General features: G+C 33.8%; 1 protein-coding gene across 7 annotated transcripts in view; it reads right to left on the bottom strand.

Annotated features, from left to right (window-relative positions):
• Positions 1-20,051, bottom strand: part of LOC138321621 (transient receptor potential cation channel subfamily V member 4-like) — a 29,030-nt gene extending 8,979 nt beyond the window's left edge. Inside the window, exons 1-6 of one of the 7 annotated variants that reach the window (XM_069265406.1) lie at positions 19,770-20,050; positions 19,537-19,615; positions 16,805-16,908; positions 10,852-10,930; positions 8,121-8,224; positions 4,573-4,632 (exon numbers count right to left, since the gene is read on the bottom strand). In XM_069265406.1, the coding sequence (XP_069121507.1) occupies positions 4,573-4,582 (10 nt within the window). In that variant the 5' untranslated portion in view covers positions 4,583-4,632; positions 8,121-8,224; positions 10,852-10,930; ... (1 more) ...; positions 19,537-19,615; positions 19,770-20,050. Of the gene's footprint in view, positions 1-4,572; positions 4,633-8,120; positions 8,225-8,500; positions 8,593-10,851; positions 10,931-11,028; positions 11,366-16,804; positions 16,909-17,185; positions 17,278-19,536; positions 19,616-19,713 lie in introns of those variants that run through there. The other 6 variants (XM_069265407.1, XM_069265412.1, XM_069265408.1 and 3 more) reach the window with 6 other exon arrangements.
• Positions 20,052-20,302: the final 251 nt, after the last annotated feature.

Genomic DNA, 20,302 nt, shown 5'->3' with positions numbered 1-20,302 from the left:
AATTTCGTCATTTTTCAGAGTCACAAACTTACGTATTCTGGATAACTTTTCCGTCAGAAATTTTGGAATTTAGTTAATGACATACAAATGAGTCAGTATATAGTTGCTTTTTATAATATTTTAAAACAAAACTTCGAGTAATTTAGGATTCTCGAAGCCGTGCGCAATGTGTCCTGGTCGGCATTTACAGTACTACGATCTAGCTATATTGTAGTCTATCTAACATGTATTCAAATTATTTAAAAGTAACATCACTTCAATGTGGGACTTCACATAGCAGCCCATGGAATAAAAGTGACCAAAAAATTTAAAAAAAAACTCTCTACAGCATGAAATTGAACGATTTCACCATTTTATTTTTTCGAGATATCGGCAGCCATACTGTACATGTACGTGCACGTACATGTACATATAGATCTGCATTTACGTGTAACACAGTGGCTTATACCATTCCTTTAAAACAGGATATACATGGAAAATAACGAAATATATATATTTTACAAGTACTTATTGAGATATGTGTTGGTAATTACGTATTAATATTATTATTATTCCATATTATTTGGCATTTCTGCAGTATTTCTGCAACTAGAAAAATCGAACGAGTGCAAGAGAGGGGCTTGCGATTCATTCATAATGACCACACCTCTAACCTTAAAGAACTGCTAGCCGGATCAAATTTGTCTTTTTTACATGTCCACAGGATGAAAATGATGGCCTGTGAGGTTTTTAAAATTTTTAACAATATTGCTCCTGACTACATACGTAACCTTATTAAAAAACAAGAAAACACTTATAATTTCAGATCTGAAAACAAAGCAAACCTACCCAGAGTTAACACCACCAGGTATGGTAAGAAATCATTCAGGTACGAGGCGTCCCGCATATGGAACAGCCTCCCAAATGACCTGCGTAAGGTTGAAAACTATGCAGAGTTTCGGAGGCTGCTACGTAAGTGGGACGGCCCGGACTGTAAGTGTAAACTTTGTTCTTAATGTCTCCCTGCATCCTGTGGTGTAACACATGTCTTTATGTCTTTATTTTATTTTTATTTTGGTTTGCTTTGTTGCTTGTGTTGTCACCCCTTTTAATATAAATTTGTAAAAAATTCTGTGATAGCTTATGTAGTGCCTGTACTTATAATTACTGACAACTGTGATGCTTTAGTTTTAATTTCTGTTATATATACAATATACTTTGTTTTGTCGAAATACAAGCTCGAACGAGCTTATGTTACCATGTTTTATATATTCGACACTAAATAAAGTTTCTTGTATCTTGTATCTTGTATTAATTTCCCAACTATGGGCTGTGGCCCGAGGTGATCTACCAGCGAAGCCATGCATGAGCGGCCGTGGTCTGGCCAGGTGGTTCACATTCGTTATATTTATATTAAATAGTATTGTGAACAGCTTTTTCATGTATAACAGAAACAAAATACATTGAAATCAGTTATCTATTCATAACTTTTTTCACTACTTGGATTTCTACGTGTGAACAAAAAACGGGTACTTGTGACGGCCCGGCACCGCTTCGCAAGCTGGCTTCAACACTAAATCTACAGATATATTTAGCAATAACCAATTGTAAATATGAAAATATAAATGTCTGTCAACCTCTGAAACAATCAAAAAACATTCTGAAATCAGAATTTGCAAGTATGAAAGTGTATACTTTTGTCAACGTATCGATTGTATAGCAGGGATGTACGTATCTGTTATTGTTTTTATTAGTCGCCATACTGTGTTTGTACCTTTGAGGACCCGGATATAAACTTTCTGTGACGTCACGCCATCTTTTCTGAAATCTCCTATAATGAACCTCTAGGGGCCAACGAAATCACTTCGTTATAAGCTTAGCTCGTTTGTACACATTACAAACAGCTTACAGTGACCTTGACATGGAACTAGAATTACAATAAAAAAATAATGTTATAACCATGAATCCGTATCACCTGTTAGTTTTGAGTTTTAATATATGGTCAAGTGCACTAAATTCGTCAGGGACCTGTTTTTCTCATGAACTATCGCATGATTTCATAAAGCGAATTTGATCAATTAAGATTTGTCTTTCTTAAAAGCGAGTGTGTGTTATAACCAAATGATTGTATAAAAACGATGTAACAATATACCCCAAAACGAAGTTTTTTTCTTAAGCCGATTTAAAATGAAAATTTAAAACCCCACTGTCAGCGTTTGACTGTCCATGTGCACTGATCAGCAGTACGTCAACAAAGTACCGGAAGTCACATGTCTCATCATGTAATTCATAGCCCAGATATTGGGTTATTACAAATTATTTTGGCGATTCAACTTACTCGAAATTTTTGGTGCGGTACTGATGAATATTGGTCCTTCAAGGATACAGTAAAAGACGATTACAAAGAAATTCTAGAGACCAACAAATCCACTTCAATATCAACATAGTTCGTAGTGTCATTACAGACATCTTATATTGACCTTGACTGGGAATGATCATTAGTATCCTTGACGAGACAATTTGTATGTTATATCACCAATGGTTATTTTTGTGTTTTTATAGACTGTGATGTATATACAAACATGTAAACGCTGTCTTATAAGGCTGTATCTCCATTTGCCCACTTTTTATAATCTGATAATTAGCAGAATGTTGTGACAAAGATTATAGTCTATTTCAGATAAGTTAACCTGGGTTTACCTGTGTTTTACCTGTGAATTTCACCTATGATACGTACTGTACTTATTCAATAAGGGTATCATTTATGTATAACTTGATGTACATGTATGGAAATAATATTACATGGAAAAATCTTTTGGTTTGATACTCTTTGTGATGTCAGTTATGTTATTGATTTTTCATATTAATAATATACATATAATAATAATATATAATGTATAAGTAAATAATTAACACATCAAACGTAAAATCAATATTTGGTCCTAACTTCAAAACTTCAAAATTCCTTTTTCTCTTTTTGACAAACATATATACCTGTACATATAAACACATAAATAATAACTATAATTGCTAATTGTAGTTCAATCAAAATATACTTTCTTGGATATCGAGCTACATGTATTGAGGTACATACACGTATAAACTTTAGTGGCATTTATAACATAATCCACATTCAACATATTTACAAAAATAGTTTATGGTAATAATTATGTAATCATGCAGTTTATGTTTACGCCTCTTTTCATTAGAAATCACCTTTGTGACAATTCTACTGAAATATTTATACTGCAATACATCGTGATTTTTAGGAATCCCATTGAGTCATTTTGCCGACAAAAATCTTACTCTTACCTTCATAATTTGATATGTTCGAACTATCGGAAATATGATCTATTATAAAAAATCAGGGTTCGAACTATCACTAGCTAAACAATTATCTCAATAACATTCACATTCTTTCAAACCATTTGCAATCTGCAGAAGTCTATATTCTGTAGAAATGCTTAGATGTTTATAATGTGATAGGAGGGATGCGCACTATACATGTATATACATGACAAATCATGCAAATTCTTGTCACTGAAGAATTGGAATTTCGAGACATCTAGATCTGTACAGTTTGATATATAGGGTATACAACTGTATATGATATAATTAATATATTAGATACAAGTACAAACGTACATGTATATGCATTTGTATATATATATTCATGTACATGTATATTGTTACATGTATCATCCTATAGATCCTTTATATCCTTTATATCGATCTGTAGCTATTATTCTATTATGGCCCTTTCCAGAGGGAACTGTTCTGCTATGGTGTTGTCTGGCGAGGTATAGTCCCCGAGTCGAAGACGAGGGGACTATACCTCGCCAGACAACACTATAGGAGACCGACGAGGGGACTATACCTCGCCAGACAACACCATAGGAGAACTGTTCCCGAGGGAAAGGGCCATAATAGATTTAGTACGTCACATGACATTCATTATGACGTCATATATTTGGTCGCGTGCTCATTCCCGGGGGACTATACTTTGGTATAGTTCCCGTAGTCAGGTAAAGTCTCCCGTAGAAGAACAGAAGGACAGGGAACTGTCGTAAAATAGATCATGGCTGTTATCCAATCGCATTCCTAGTAATTATCATGTGATGTACTAAATAGCTACATTGTACACAAGTGCACATGCCACTGTCTTTAACTAATTCTTGAAACTGCAACAGTTTGTAAAAAAAATCTGACATTTAATTCTCCTAAAACTTGGATGAAATTTTGTTCTTTAATACACCATTCCAATGGTGAAATTTATAAAGATGTAACATAAAATATCATTTATATTTGTCTGTCAAAGCACACAAAATATTATATAGTACTGTATTGTATACAGATATCGATATCTCTCTATCTATTTCCCCACTTTTGATAAACTAGAGGTAGCTCAGGTAAACGAACACAGGAAAGCACAGGTAAAAATTATTATGGAACTGACTATAATTGGTTTTCCATTGTTCTCCTATACCAACACTTTTCTTTGTTCTCTAAAAAGTGGGCAAATGGAGAACACATAATAGTACACTAAATGAGCAAATTATTGCTTTAAACGTGAAGAGCTCGTGAACTGTTTACCTGTAGTCATTAGAGAAACCTGTCGGTGTGTTATATCGTCGGTATAGACTTTGTGTTCACCTGGATATCACAAAGAAAAAGGATATAATTACAAAGTCGCACATACGAACTTAAAGCCATTGTAACACACACAAAATATATACAGAAATTTTTGCTTCAATATTCTTGTGTCAATAAACATCTTCAATACTCCAGGGGTTACTATCACTGACGTTAGTGAAAGTAACCCCTTGAGTATCGCGGATAACCGATAAAGAAAGTACAGATTTTAGAAATATTCCATAACAAAACTTGATGATTTGTGATTTGATGACGATAGAATTTTTCAGTCTTTGACAAATTATTGTTACTACACATCTTGAATGCAAGTCAATATCAACCATACATTTTGCGCTTGTTGCATTTTTTCACCCCACTAGATTATATCGCTAATTTATCAAGTTATTTCATTGTAACTTTTGTTCAGCACAGTTAACAAGATATCAAAGGGGGACCTTGTCATTGGACATTCTTTGTCTGTAAACTGAAGAATGTATCTGTACAGTTGTAATTGGTTCAGATACCTAATTATTTTGTAATATTGATAGTGGTACTAGGAAATGAAGATAACACATCTCAACATGTCGAAATCCAAGATAGCTACCTCTTAGTAATCTCGTTTAATGCGTCCAAAAATGAAATATGCACAGCTAGAATCCAAGGGAAGCCTTAATATGGAATTTTGGACAGATTTCTTTTGTACTATCTGAGAAATAACGATAATAAACTTTCCGCATATAAAATTCCAGATACGCCATGGTTACGATAGGATACACTGCTGCCAACCTATTTTACGAACGCACCTAAGCCCGCATACTTGGTCTTACATTATTAATCATATGGTTGAATGAGATAACACTAATATATTCGGCCATGAACTAGAACAGCAAGCCAATGGCTTAAAAATAATCCCCGGTTTTTTTTAAATTTTAAAATATCAAATATATCAAGCCTCCAAATGGACTTATGTTAAAGAGACAATTCACTAAGGCAAATTCTTTTACATAACCAATAAGCAAACTATAGCATAAATGTATTGTTCTACATTTCTTATGAAACATATAACGTAAAACATTGACAAATTCCACAATATTGTTAAGTATTTTAATTAATATCGTTGAAATATCAAATCGTTGATCAATACGATTAAGCAGGTACAATATTAACTCTGTACCCATACCCGAGCCAAAGTCACGCACGTTAAACAAATGAACTACATAACCACTGAGAAGGTGATAAAATGATTTTTAGGCAAGACAATTCACCTAATAAGGTAAACACACTACTGTCAGAGCGATTTGAGCAGTTCTAGTCAAAAGTTGCATTACTTTACGAGCAAGGGGCAGGGTTCGGCATACAAGAAGTTCGACCACAGTGTGTAATGGCGGACAGCGAGCAAGTTTGAATATTTCACACACGTGTCACCACCATAGGCGTTTCAGGCATATCACAGTAACACTGACTGATGTAATTTCCATTAGAAGTTGTTTTATCTGATATATATACAAATTTTAATGTTCTCTTAGACTGAATTGTCCCTTTAACATAATTAGCATTTCATAAAATAAGGTCACTGTGAACTATTTTCAGATAGTAAGTTGTATTTTACATTTTTTTATCTTCTTCATAACAATGCATGATAATTCCTGAAAATCCTTTAAAAATATCCTTTTGATCAAGCAAAACTTGGACCATACAAAAATGACCCTCTTGTAGAACAGCCGATAATTACCCACCCCCCTCTAAACACACACTCACACACAACTCACAAGCCTCACAAGGGATTCCGACATGACTTCAATCATATGCCATATCATGATGAGCTAACCCTGGGGTATCTAATAATATATATAAGGCAAAAACCTTATTATATAGACAGCGGATTAGGCCACCAGAGGGCCAAAAATTGACAATCCTTCTTTCGTGATACTTGACCTTGAAGGTACGTGTAGCTACATGTTTATAGTTTTCCCGCTGTACCGCATAGATCATTAAAAATAAATACAAGAAGCCATTAAACCCATAGGTTTTGTTTATTCAACTCCAAAGGTAACCATTGAGCGTTGGAGAACATTTATTTTAATCAATACAACTCGTTCGACTAATTGTTGATAGCTGTAGCGATCACCACGCAGTATGTAGCCAAGCCTCGACATAGCATACCCGATTCAAAACACAAAGTCACGTGCGATACTGGGACGGTTTGATTATGAGATTGGGATCCGTCTATTAAAGTGTGAAAATTATCATAACAGAAAGTCTACCAATTCCGTAATATGCAGAAAACATACAATACATGATATGAGCCTTGATGTGTAATAACATGTTCTTATACTACTTTCGTATTCCACGAATTGCCATATCTGTCCTCTAAAAAACATTGTATTATGTTTGTCAAATGATATTTTTTGAAGATGGTCAATTGTTTGCATGTTTGTTTCACAATTTTTATACGCCTTTTCCTCGCACATATATAGAAATAATGATTAAAATATAGAGCAAAAATGACGCTCACTTTTTCACCTTTTTCAGAGAAAGTTATGGAGGAATAACGACGACTTATCAACTGTTTTCGCATCTTCCTCTGTTCATCACACATAGGACGAGGTCTAGCACAACGTCAGTTTGGCGTCAGTAATTGTGACGTCACAATAGATCAAATAGAAAATCAACTGGTGAGTTGTGAAGAGTAAATGACCTAATATTACCATGATCTATACTATGACTATTGCGATATGATCGTTTCATGCGTTTGCCATTTAATACTTCACACAATACTCAGTATATCATGTACTATATGATACTCAATATAGCGGTAAAAATGTTCTATTATCAAAATCCGAGATGTCAGCCTATTGGCATCTAGTTGACGAAGCGGCCCCAAAAAGCTATATGCACATTAAGGGTCCACGGAGAGCGTGTACGTGAAATTTGAAACAAATGTCTGCAATACTTTCTGAGAAATAGCTGTAACAAACGTCAATTATAAAAAAAAAAAAAAAAAAAAAAAAAAAAAAAAAAAAACTTAAATGGCTGCCTGTCGATCATTTGCTATACGGATCGGTCCCAAAATGCAATATGCACAACTAGGGCTCATGCAGAGCCAACCTATAAAAATTTGAAACATATATCTTAGGTACATTCTAAGAAATAGCGGTAACAAACTTTAACTATCAAAATTCAGGTTTCCATTTTTCAGCACTACTTGTAGTAACAGCTATTCTCATTGTACACGACAAAATGCATAGCCAAATTACGTTATGATGCAAATATTTTGCAAATTATATGAAATAAAAAGTTAATTTTCTACAACACGGTCTGCAATCCAAAATTATAACATCGAGTAGTTGTTTTGTCGACGCATCCAATCGTTTAATTTCGTTTTATTAACCAATTACCAATAACCTGCTCTCTTCATTTCATATTTGCTCCCTATACTGTCTGAAATAGTTTCAGCATGACCAAAATTTATTTCGAATAATTTTATAATGGAAATAAAACACACTTACCACTTGTTCACAATGGGGATCGTGGAGAGCAAGATAGCAGTATGATCTTCTCCAGTTAACATGCCTCAGCAGGATTTGATTATCACATCTTGTGCGTTTTCGATCTGCAATATTGCAACAGGACAGCTCATCAAAATTTAATTTATTACAATTACTCACACAACATAACACTGAAGCATGCTTTGATGTTCAACATGCTTCAGAATTGATAGTGAAGACAAATGCAAATCAATGAACCTTCTTGAAATCACTGAAAGAAAAAAAATATTTTAAGAAAGGTGGTTTCATCGATACTAGACAAGATTTATCTTGTGTAGTATCGATGAACACACGAGAACAACATAATTATGATAATTGTATTCTGGCCTTTGTAAACGCACAGTAGAGTGAGTTTCAACAGGTCCACTCCTTCATAAACTATTCCTTGCCAACTACTGTGAAAATACCTATGGTATTTGCGATTTATACTCAAATTATACAAATCTAAATCAGAGACATAGAGCTAGATATCAAAATAAAAAGCGAAATACAAAACATTTTTGTAAAGTATATTCTGTAACATAGGCGACGAATAAACAAATGCGGCGATCGATACACAAACGATCTCGTTACAAAGACAGTCCATAGTAACGCCACATATACAAAACATTATTATCATGTCGTCCCGCATAGAGTATGCGTGGTTAAAGCCTTAGTATATGTAGGTCGCATTGTGCAGTACATAGTGCAAACTACATGGAAACATTCAATTTCTGATTCATGTTGATAACGTCATACCGTCTTCCGTCTTATTACATTAAGGTTGAAGACCGTGTTTAAACTAGTAAATTTTGTATGGCTATATATCACTTCTTAGGTGTACTTGAACAAAACTTGAGTTGATATAAAGTGTCTATGCATTCATCCTAACCTTAGGTGTTACTGTTGACTCGTACATTGTTGTGTTGTTTGCAAATTTTGGCAAGATATGCAAAACATTGCACATATTTTTGTTGCAAATCCACAGGGTTCAGTACATACATATGTATTTCTGTCACCAAATAACCATGCCATTATGTTAACTAGTGTTTTTAGCATGCAGTAGGAACGATGGTTTGGCCTTATTCGGCTTTACAAAGGCATACACATCGAGTCCTTTTTAATTTTCGAAATAATGTTTTTATTAGAATCAGATTAAAGACTAATCAGATCAATTTCATCCAACTGCAGAGAGGAATGGTTTATTTTGCCTTCTTCACACACAAAGTATTTGGGAACAAATTTATGAACCACATGTATCGTCTTAAAGTCAAAAGTTCTAAGAACAAACGAGGCCAAGATTTGGGACGGAAATATTTTAATTTTACCTGGAATTGTATAATCCTACTTAACATTACCTCTACATTGAAAATGTATTTGCCAGTCATGAAGAAACAACCATTTTTCTTTTTAGGTGCGCATGTTTGTTTACGCTTATGTGTGAAGAGTCGTACGTGTTATGACCTATGAAAGCCGTATGCACATGTCTGTTTTCTGATGAAAAGTACCCGGTATTCATGGGGATTACTACAATTCTTTAAGCTTTCAGAAGTAACACTACAATAAGTGGGTACTGCAGTAGATCACTTTCAAGTATAAATATATTTGTAGTATGCGTCCAAAATTAGACAAAAACTAAAAGTACTCGCTTGGATAACGCATATGTACATGTCCAATGTCATCATTTAAAAGGCAGTGAAAACATCGAGAGTGTTAGATAATGACAGTATTATGTCTAGAGAGTAAACAACAACACAATATACATTATACATGTATGATATTATAAGACTCTTTCATATGTGGATATGAAGGATAGGGATATTCTACCCGAGGACCACAATATGTAGTAAAACCCGAGGCTTGCCGAGGGTTTTGCAACATTTTGTGATCCCAAGGGTATAATATATCTATCCTTCATATCCACTAATGAAAGAGTATTTTTCTTTCATACATCGACGTTTTATTGCAATTTTACATGTAAAATATCCCTTCATTTTGAAATAAATTCGAAGAAATCCACGGCCGAAAGTCAATTTTACATACATGAAAAAATTACGTGATACTTTCAACAAAAATCCCGTTGTTTACATCTTTATAGTAAAAACAGTCAAGTTTGTGAAAAAAAATGTTAAAATTTTACCGAGGAAATAGAAATTTTGTTGACGCCGTGACGTCACGAGGCTTTTTTGCATGGGTAGACATGCAAAACAGCCTCAGGCGGCATGAGTGTTTTGCCCTAGACCAGCCAGTATTACGCCCGTGGGTATGAAAAAAATACATGTATATCTTCTATCTGGACCAAAAAGTTGCCGGTCAAAGGACCAGCGACATGATGAATTGTCTGCCCGTCTATAAAGTTGTTGGTCACGGGCAGCCTGAGAGGCGTTAATTTCGAACGCTGCTTCTGAACCTAAATTCACCAACCCATGTGGCAAGTGAACACTGCAAAATTATTATTATTTTTATTCCAATATTTGATATTTTATACCTGAGGTCTTTAGCAGGATTGAAGAGCATACAATACGCGTAGCCGCAAAATAACCCAAATTGATACCCTTCATTATATACGTGTATATACATGTATTACTAATCGTTTATTTTCCATGTACAGGTATATTCAATACCTTCTTTCCTTATTTCATTCAAATCGTATCAAAACATAAGAAAAGGTATTGAGGTTTTATAGCTTCATGGAAAATATAAATGCACGTACCTTTGGTTACGATGAAGATGGCGGGATTCAAATTTCCATGTATGCACACTATCTGGTTACGCCGATCAACGATTATTATCTGCAATGTAAAGACAAATCAGCATGATAGTAAACAAACGGCAATGGCAATGCAATGAATGTGTTTTTGTAAAGTGTGAAATTATTTTTATTACTTACTGTGATTCTATTGAAAGAGCGGGGTTAGTTAAGATAAGAATTAAAATATAAAGTACCGTTTTTCCACAGACAGGTTTTATTCCGAGAAGTGCTTTGTAATCATTCTGGGGAAAAAGTCCTGCTGGAATTCTCGGAACTGAACTCACGCCTTTTAAATCCTTCATAATGAACTGTTCTATTTTTGGAACTAGAATAGCTCAAATGTGTCTTCGAGGTGTATATAGGTTAATGAACCCCAAGTGTGAGTAAACAGACGCCAGGGACTCACTAAACCAAAATTGTGTAGTGTCCATTCCTGTCGATCTGTTTTTGTGTCTCACCATGTAGAGTCGAGGGAATGTTAGACATGGAATGTTTAGCTGTTATGTAAACATATTAGGTTTTCCCCCAAACCCTTTCTCTTACATATAAAACAAAACACACAAACGATCAATGTAAAATATGTCGATCGATACACTGATTATTACGTTAACAAAGACAGCCTTTAGTAACAGTAGACATAAATCATATCGTTCTGTAATTAGTGCGCATGTTTATAGAGATATCAGGTCGCATCGTACTAAGTATCATTTAAACAGAATATCCACTGCAAAATATCGAGAAGTAAAATTGCGTTAACGACCAATTCATCATTAAAACCAATACCTTCATTTAATACAACTATATACGGGGACGCCAAACGGCTTTATCTTTTTGTAATCAAAATCAATATCGTGAACATGGAAGTTAATCCTGTCACAACATAAGCTTTTTTGTTTTACAAAATTATCTTTCATTAGACAAAAAATATTTCTGTGAACAAAATTATCTAAAAATTATTTTTGTCAAATACAAATATCAATTCTGTGAATATGTTTTTTTTGTGCAAAAAGAATTAACGTCGTTGAAAAAATACTAAAATAAAAAATTGTATTTGTTTGTAGAGCATAGCGATAAAGGACAGGGCAATATACCTTATTCGACAGCGCCAGGCAAAGGCCGAATAATGCTAGACATTTAAAAAGAATAAAAGAGACAATATCAAGCACATGTGCAATAATAAATCTGAAGACCGAAACACCGTCCATCAATAGAGGCCAAATTACATGCATGTAATTGATACATTTTTAGATAGGTAATCTACATGAAAATGATAAATGAATTTTCATTGATTCAAATTAAGTGTGATAAACCAAAATTCAGATTAACTCTCATTAGAACACGGTATTAAATTGTTGAACATGTGTCCCAGGTTTCAAAGAGATGATGATCCTTTTTCGGTGTATGCGAGTCATCTTTTAGAATTATATTATCCGATAAAATGTGTAGTATGTCTATTTCCTTGAGTTGGGGATTAAAGTGTCTTTATATTACCTATGATAAAAAATATGTTCCCGTTCTTAAGGAACATCACATTATATTATAAGATGTGATGACTTAGATGAGGTTACAACATCAAACAAATGCAAGATTAAATGTTTTAAAAGTATGTATGTTAACAAGAGATTAATTTCGCTCTTTTGTCGTGTGGTGCAGTGATAGTCAGCTAACACGCGGTAATTAGACGACGTCGGGAAACATAACACCGCCGACAGAGCATAAATGGCATTCATCATTTGAATAATAATTGGCGTGTAATCGTGTATATATCTGTCTAATTAACACGAAAAATATAATGAAATAATTCATTTTGCCTTTGGTGCATGCGCAATCACTATTTCATTACATATAGGATATAGTGACACGGAATTTTTTCGGGATGCAATTAATTATTTTTTATATTTTTAACTTAATGTAAAATTAGGAGCTCAAACTTTTCAATGGTGGTAATGGTCTAAAGTAAGTAACTTTTGTAACTGAAGAAAAATACTAAATCGTCTGCTCCTGGTTTTGATAGTGAAAAAATACTATTTGTCAGCGATGGAGCATTTTTAACATTTAACATATTTAATTTAGTTAAATTGTATAATAAATTAATTTATTTATAAGATGATGATAAGTGCGGTTTTATCGAAAAGTTAATACCTTTTGCGACCCTACAAATTTATCTTAAATAGCTATACATTCCCATTAAAGAATTACATTGTAATATAATGGCTATTTCGATTTAGGAATGTACGTTTAAGGACAAGATAATTTGGACATATGATATGTTTACAGGATCTTACGTACTATAATGAGACAGAATATTAAAGGACTTGCTAGGTTTATGAGGGGAAGGAGTACCCATGGAGAAAACAATGACACAAGATCAGTAGCTGACAATTACCCATGTGCTATTAAAACGTTCATTACTCTGGTACGCAGATTTATCTTTGGAAGTTCATGTTTAATTTAGGAGCTGCCTCAAGAATTATTCATTGCCCTAACTGACATTTTTTACACACCTGTTTAAGAATCCACAACAAGGTATAAGCTTACAGTTAGTCAAGATAAATACATTCATACTGCGACAAATAAAATAAACAACAACAGTGCTTTAAAGATGCTCCACCGCCGACAAAGCATAAATGATATTCATCATTTGAACAATAATTGGTGTTTAATCGTGTATATGTATGTCTAATTAACACAAAAATTAATATATAATAATTTATTTCGCCATTGGTGCATACGCCATTAGTACTTCATTCCATATAGGATATAGTGACACGGAATTTTTTCGGGATGCAATTAATTATTTCTCATATTTTTAACTTAAAGTAAAATTAGAAGCTCAAACTTATGGTGTAAACAGAGTAACTTTTGCAACTGAAGAAAAATACTAAATCGTCTGCTCCTGTTTTTGATAGTGAAAAAATACCATTTGTCAGCGGTGGAGCATCTTTAAGATTTGATAATTTTATTTTGTTGTACAGTGTATATCAAATATGCAACTATTGGGTTCTTTATGTATATATTTTTTTAATTTATTGAAAATAATCCTAGCGATGCTTTGTGTTTGTTCATGATATATTCAATGTTATAAAACATATCAGTTAATACAAATATATCTTCGAGTTTATATAAAAATTGAATTGAAGACACAATGCCTGTTGTGTTCTTTGATATTTTAGTCATACTGGAAGAGTCGAGCTGGGTGTTTAAGGTTTAAACGGTACATTATCTAATAAGAACAGTAAGAATTGTTTCGTGCTATACATCATAATAATCATACAAATCATACAAATTGCCAACATTTTTTTTTAAATTTAATTATATCAAATTATAAAAATAATCATTGGATAACATTTTAATATTTTGTTTTTTTATCATAAAAAATGGAAAATCTTATTTTATATATTTTTGAAAGTTATACTGACATTTCATCTAGTAATATTTCCAATTGTCCTCGATATTTCCAATGCTATTACATATGTATATCGTATATGATGATAAATCTAGTATCAAATCTTAAGTGATGTTCTGTAAACAGACTTCCTTTCGCGGTTACTAAATTTCGAGATTTCCGTTTCAAAACATTTTGCTGAGATAAAGTTTCGCAGATTTAAAATTGAATTGGGATATCTTTGAATTTAGATGTACAATAATAATCTAAGATTATTTCGCGGAGATAAACATTCGCGAATTTACCTTGATCGCGAAATTCCCAGAAATTAATCGCACGCGAAAGACAGTTGGTTTACAGAATCTAATCATTATTGGGATGCATAATGCCACGTAATACCAGGATCGGTGTTAAACAATTGCATTTAAGACATGATTCATTTCTTTTCCGATATGCGTATACATTACATTAGTACATTTAAGAAACTATTTTCCGATTTCACTCGAGTAGATTCGGCTGCATGTGCAACAAAATCGCCAAGAGATTTACAAAAAGCTAGCAGATCGCAGTATCAAGTCAGTAAATCAATCCACTACGCGTACACGTGTACTTATTATTGGCCTGGTAAACTGACAAAGCAGTTGACATACATTATTGCATTGTTTGATAATCTCGATTAGTTTATACTATTGATTGTTCGTTAACTATGAATGAGCACATTACGGTAAAATAATCACCATGAACAACATCGCAAAGAGGAATGCATTCATGTTAACTGAAGCAGTACATATGATTGTGTAGATTTCGGAAATCGACCAGTATTTCTCAGAATAACGAAGCTCTTGGGTGGTTTAGAAATACGTTCAAGCGACCGCAATTAATTTAATTATTATATAGACAGCGGATTAGGCCACCAGAGGGCCAAAAATTGACAATCCTTCTTTCGTGATACTTGACCTTGAAGGTACGTGTAGCTACATGTTTATAGTTTTCCCGCTGTACCGCATAGATCATTAAAAATAAATACAAGAAGCCATTAAACCCATAGGTTTTGTTTATTCAACTCCAAAGGTAACCATTGAGCGTTGGAGAACATTTATTTTAATCAATACAACTCGTTCGACTAATTGTTGATAGCTGTAGCGATCACCACGCAGTATGTAGCCAAGCCTCGACATAGCATACCCGATTCAAAACACAAAGTCACGTGCGATACTGGGACGGTTTGATTATGAGATTGGGATCCGTCTATTAAAGTGTGAAAATTATCATAACAGAAAGTCTACCAATTCCGTAATATGCAGAAAACATACAATACATGATATGAGCCTTGATGTGTAATAACATGTTCTTATACTACTTTCGTATTCCACGAATTGCCATATCTGTCCTCTAAAAAACATTGTATTATGTTTGTCAAATGATATTTTTTGAAGATGGTCAATTGTTTGCATGTTTGTTTCACAATTTTTTATACGCCTTTTCCTCGCACATATATAGAAATAATGATTAAAATATAGAGCAAAAATGACGCTCACTTTTTCACCTTTTTCAGAGAAAGTTATGGAGGAATAACGACGACTTATCAACTGTTTTCGCATCTTCCTCTGTTCATCACACATAGGACGAGGTCTAGCACAACGTCAGTTTGGCGTCAGTAATTGTGACGTCACAATAGATCAAATAGAAAATCAACTGGTGAGTTGTGAAGAGTAAATGACCTAATATTACCATGATCTATACTATGACTATTGCGATATGATCGTTTCATGCGTTTGCCATTTAATACTTCACACAATACTCAGTATATCATGTACTATATGATACTCAATATAGCGGTAAAAATGTTCTATTATCAAAATCCGAGATGTCAGCCTATTGGCATCTAGTTGACGAAGCGGCCCCAAAAAGCTATATGCACATTAAGGGTCCACGGAGAGCGTGTACGTGAAATTTGAAACAAATGTCTGCAATACTTTCTGAGAAATAGCTGTAACAAACGTCAATTATAAAAAAAAAAAAAAAAAAAAAAAAAAAAAAAAAACTTAAATGGCTGCCTGTCGATCATTTGCTATACGGATCGGTCCCAAAATGCAATATGCACAACTAGGGCTCATGCAGAGCCAACCTATAAAAATTTGAAACATATATCTTAGGTACATTCTAAGAAATAGCGGTAACAAACTTTAACTATCAAAATTCAGGTTTCCATTTTTCAGCACTACTTGTAGTAACAGCTATTCTCATTGTACACGACAAAATGCATAGCCAAATTACGTTATGATGCAAATATTTTGCAAATTATATGAAATAAAAAGTTAATTTTCTACAACACGGTCTGCAATCCAAAATTATAACATCGAGTAGTTGTTTTGTCGACGCATCCAATCGTTTAATTTCGTTTTATTAACCAATTACCAATAACCTGCTCTCTTCATTTCATATTTGCTCCCTATACTGTCTGAAATAGTTTCAGCATGACCAAAATTTATTTCGAATAATTTTATAATGGAAATAAAACACACTTACCACTTGTTCACAATGGGGATCGTGGAGAGCAAGATAGCAGTATGATCTTCTCCAGTTAACATGCCTCAGCAGGATTTGATTATCACATCTTGTGCGTTTTCGATCTGCAATATTGCAACAGGACAGCTCATCAAAATTTAATTTATTACAATTACTCACACAACATAACACTGAAGCATGCTTTGATGTTCAACATGCTTCAGAATTGATAGTGAAGACAAATGCAAATCAATGAACCTTCTTGAAATCACTGAAAAGAAAAAAAATATTTTAAGAAAGGTGGTTTCATCGATACTAGACAAGATTTATCTTGTGTAGTATCGATGAACACACGAGAACAACATAATTATGATAATTGTATTCTGGCCTTTGTAAACGCACAGTAGAGTGAGTTTCAACAGGTCCACTCCTTCATAAACTATTCCTTGCCAACTACTGTGAAAATACCTATGGTATTTGCGATTTATACTCAAATTATACAAATCTAAATCAGAGACATAGAGCTAGATATCAAAATAAAAAGCGAAATACAAAACATTTTTGTAAAGTATATTCTGTAACATAGGCGACGAATAAACAAATGCGGCGATCGATACACAAACGATCTCGTTACAAAGACAGTCCATAGTAACGCCACATATACAAAACATTATTATCATGTCGTCCCGCATAGAGTATGCGTGGTTAAAGCCTTAGTATATGTAGGTCGCATTGTGCAGTACATAGTGCAAACTACATGGAAACATTCAATTTCTGATTCATGTTGATAACGTCATACCGTCTTCCGTCTTATTACATTAAGGTTGAAGACCGTGTTTAAACTAGTAAATTTTGTATGGCTATATATCACTTCTTAGGTGTACTTGAACAAAACTTGAGTTGATATAAAGTGTCTATGCATTCATCCTAACCTTAGGTGTTACTGTTGACTCGTACATTGTTGTGTTGTTTGCAAATTTTGGCAAGATATGCAAAACATTGCACATATTTTTGTTGCAAATCCACAGGGTTCAGTACATACATATGTATTTCTGTCACCAAATAACCATGCCATTATGTTAACTAGTGTTTTTAGCATGCAGTAGGAACGATGGTTTGGCCTTATTCGGCTTTACAAAGGCATACACATCGAGTCCTTTTTAATTTTCGAAATAATGTTTTTATTAGAATCAGATTAAAGACTAATCAGATCAATTTCATCCAACTGCAGAGAGGAATGGTTTATTTTGCCTTCTTCACACACAAAGTATTTGGGAACAAATTTATGAACCACATGTATCGTCTTAAAGTCAAAAGTTCTAAGAACAAACGAGGCCAAGATTTGGGACGGAAATATTTTAATTTTACCTGGAATTGTATAATCCTACTTAACATTACCTCTACATTGAAAATGTATTTGCCAGTCATGAAGAAACAACCATTTTTCTTTTTAGGTGCGCATGTTTGTTTACGCTTATGTGTGAAGAGTCGTACGTGTTATGACCTATGAAAGCCGTATGCACATGTCTGTTTTCTGATGAAAAGTACCCGGTATTCATGGGGATTACTACAATTCTTTAAGCTTTCAGAAGTAACACTACAATAAGTGGGTACTGCAGTAGATCACTTTCAAGTATAAATATATTTGTAGTATGCGTCCAAAATTAGACAAAAACTAAAAGTACTCGCTTGGATAACGCATATGTACATGTCCAATGTCATCATTTAAAAGGCAGTGAAAACATCGAGAGTGTTAGATAATGACAGTATTATGTCTAGAGAGTAAACAACAACACAATATACATTATACATGTATGATATTATAAGACTCTTTCATATGTGGATATGAAGGATAGGGATATTCTACCCGAGGACCACAATATGTAGTAAAACCCGAGGCTTGCCGAGGGTTTTGCAACATTTTGTGATCCCAAGGGTATAATATATCTATCCTTCATATCCACTAATGAAAGAGTATTTTTCTTTCATACATCGACGTTTTATTGCAATTTTACATGTAAAATATCCCTTCATTTTGAAATAAATTCGAAGAAATCCACGGCCGAAAGTCAATTTTACATACATGAAAAAATTACGTGATACTTTCAACAAAAATCCCGTTGTTTACATCTTTATAGTAAAAACAGTCAAGTTTGTGAAAAAAAATGTTAAAATTTTACCGAGGAAATAGAAATTTTGTTGACGCCGTGACGTCACGAGGCTTTTTTGCATGGGTAGACATGCAAAACAGCCTCAGGCGGCATGAGTGTTTTGCCCTAGACCAGCCAGTATTACGCCCGTGGGTATGAAAAAAATACATGTATATCTTCTATCTGGACCAAAAAGTTGCCGGTCAAAGGACCAGCGACATGATGAATTGTCTGCCCGTCTATAAAGTTGTTGGTCACGGGCAGCCTGAGAGGCGTTAATTTCGAACGCTGCTTCTGAACCTAAATTCACCAACCCATGTGGCAAGTGAACACTGCAAAATTATTATTATTTTTATTCCAATATTTGATATTTTATACCTGAGGTCTTTAGCAGGATTGAAGAGCATACAATACGCGTAGCCGCAAAATAACCCAAATTGATACCCTTCATTATATACGTGTATATACATGTATTACTAATCGTTTATTTTCCATGTACAGGTATATTCAATACCTTCTTTCCTTATTTCATTCAAATCGTATCAAAACATAAGAAAAGGTATTGAGGTTTTATAGCTTCATGGAAAATATAAATGCACGTACCTTTGGTTACGATGAAGATGGCGGGATTCAAATTTCCATGTATGCACACTATCTGGTTACGCCGATCAACGATTATTATCTGCAATGTAAAGACAAATCAGCATGATAGTAAACAAACGGCAATGGCAATGCAATGAATGTGTTTTTGTAAAGTGTGAAATTATTTTTATTACTTACTGTGATTCTATTGAAAGAGCGGGGTTAGTTAAGATAAGAATTAAAATATAAAGTACCGTTTTTCCACAGACAGGTTTTATTCCGAGAAGTGCTTTGTAATCATTCTGGGGAAAAAGTCCTGCTGGAATTCTCGGAACTGAACTCACGCCTTTTAAATCCTTCATAATGAACTGTTCTATTTTTGGAACTAGAATAGCTCAAATGTGTCTTCGAGGTGTATATAGGTTAATGAACCCCAAGTGTGAGTAAACAGACGCCAGGGACTCACTAAACCAAAATTGTGTAGTGTCCATTCCTGTCGATCTGTTTTTGTGTCTCACCATGTAGAGTCGAGGGAATGTTAGACATGGAATGTTTAGCTGTTATGTAAACATATTAGGTTTTCCCCCAAACCCTTTCTCTTACATATAAAACAAAACACACAAACGATCAATGTAAAATATGTCGATCGATACACTGATTATTACGTTAACAAAGACAGCCTTTAGTAACAGTAGACATAAATCATATCGTTCTGTAATTAGTGCGCATGTTTATAGAGATATCAGGTCGCATCGTACTAAGTATCATTTAAACAGAATATCCACTG

This window comes from Argopecten irradians, chromosome 4, assembly GCF_041381155.1.
Source record: "Argopecten irradians isolate NY chromosome 4, Ai_NY, whole genome shotgun sequence".
NCBI classification, from domain to species: domain Eukaryota; kingdom Metazoa; phylum Mollusca; class Bivalvia; order Pectinida; family Pectinidae; genus Argopecten; species Argopecten irradians.
This window is presented reverse-complemented; position numbering and strand designations above follow the sequence as displayed.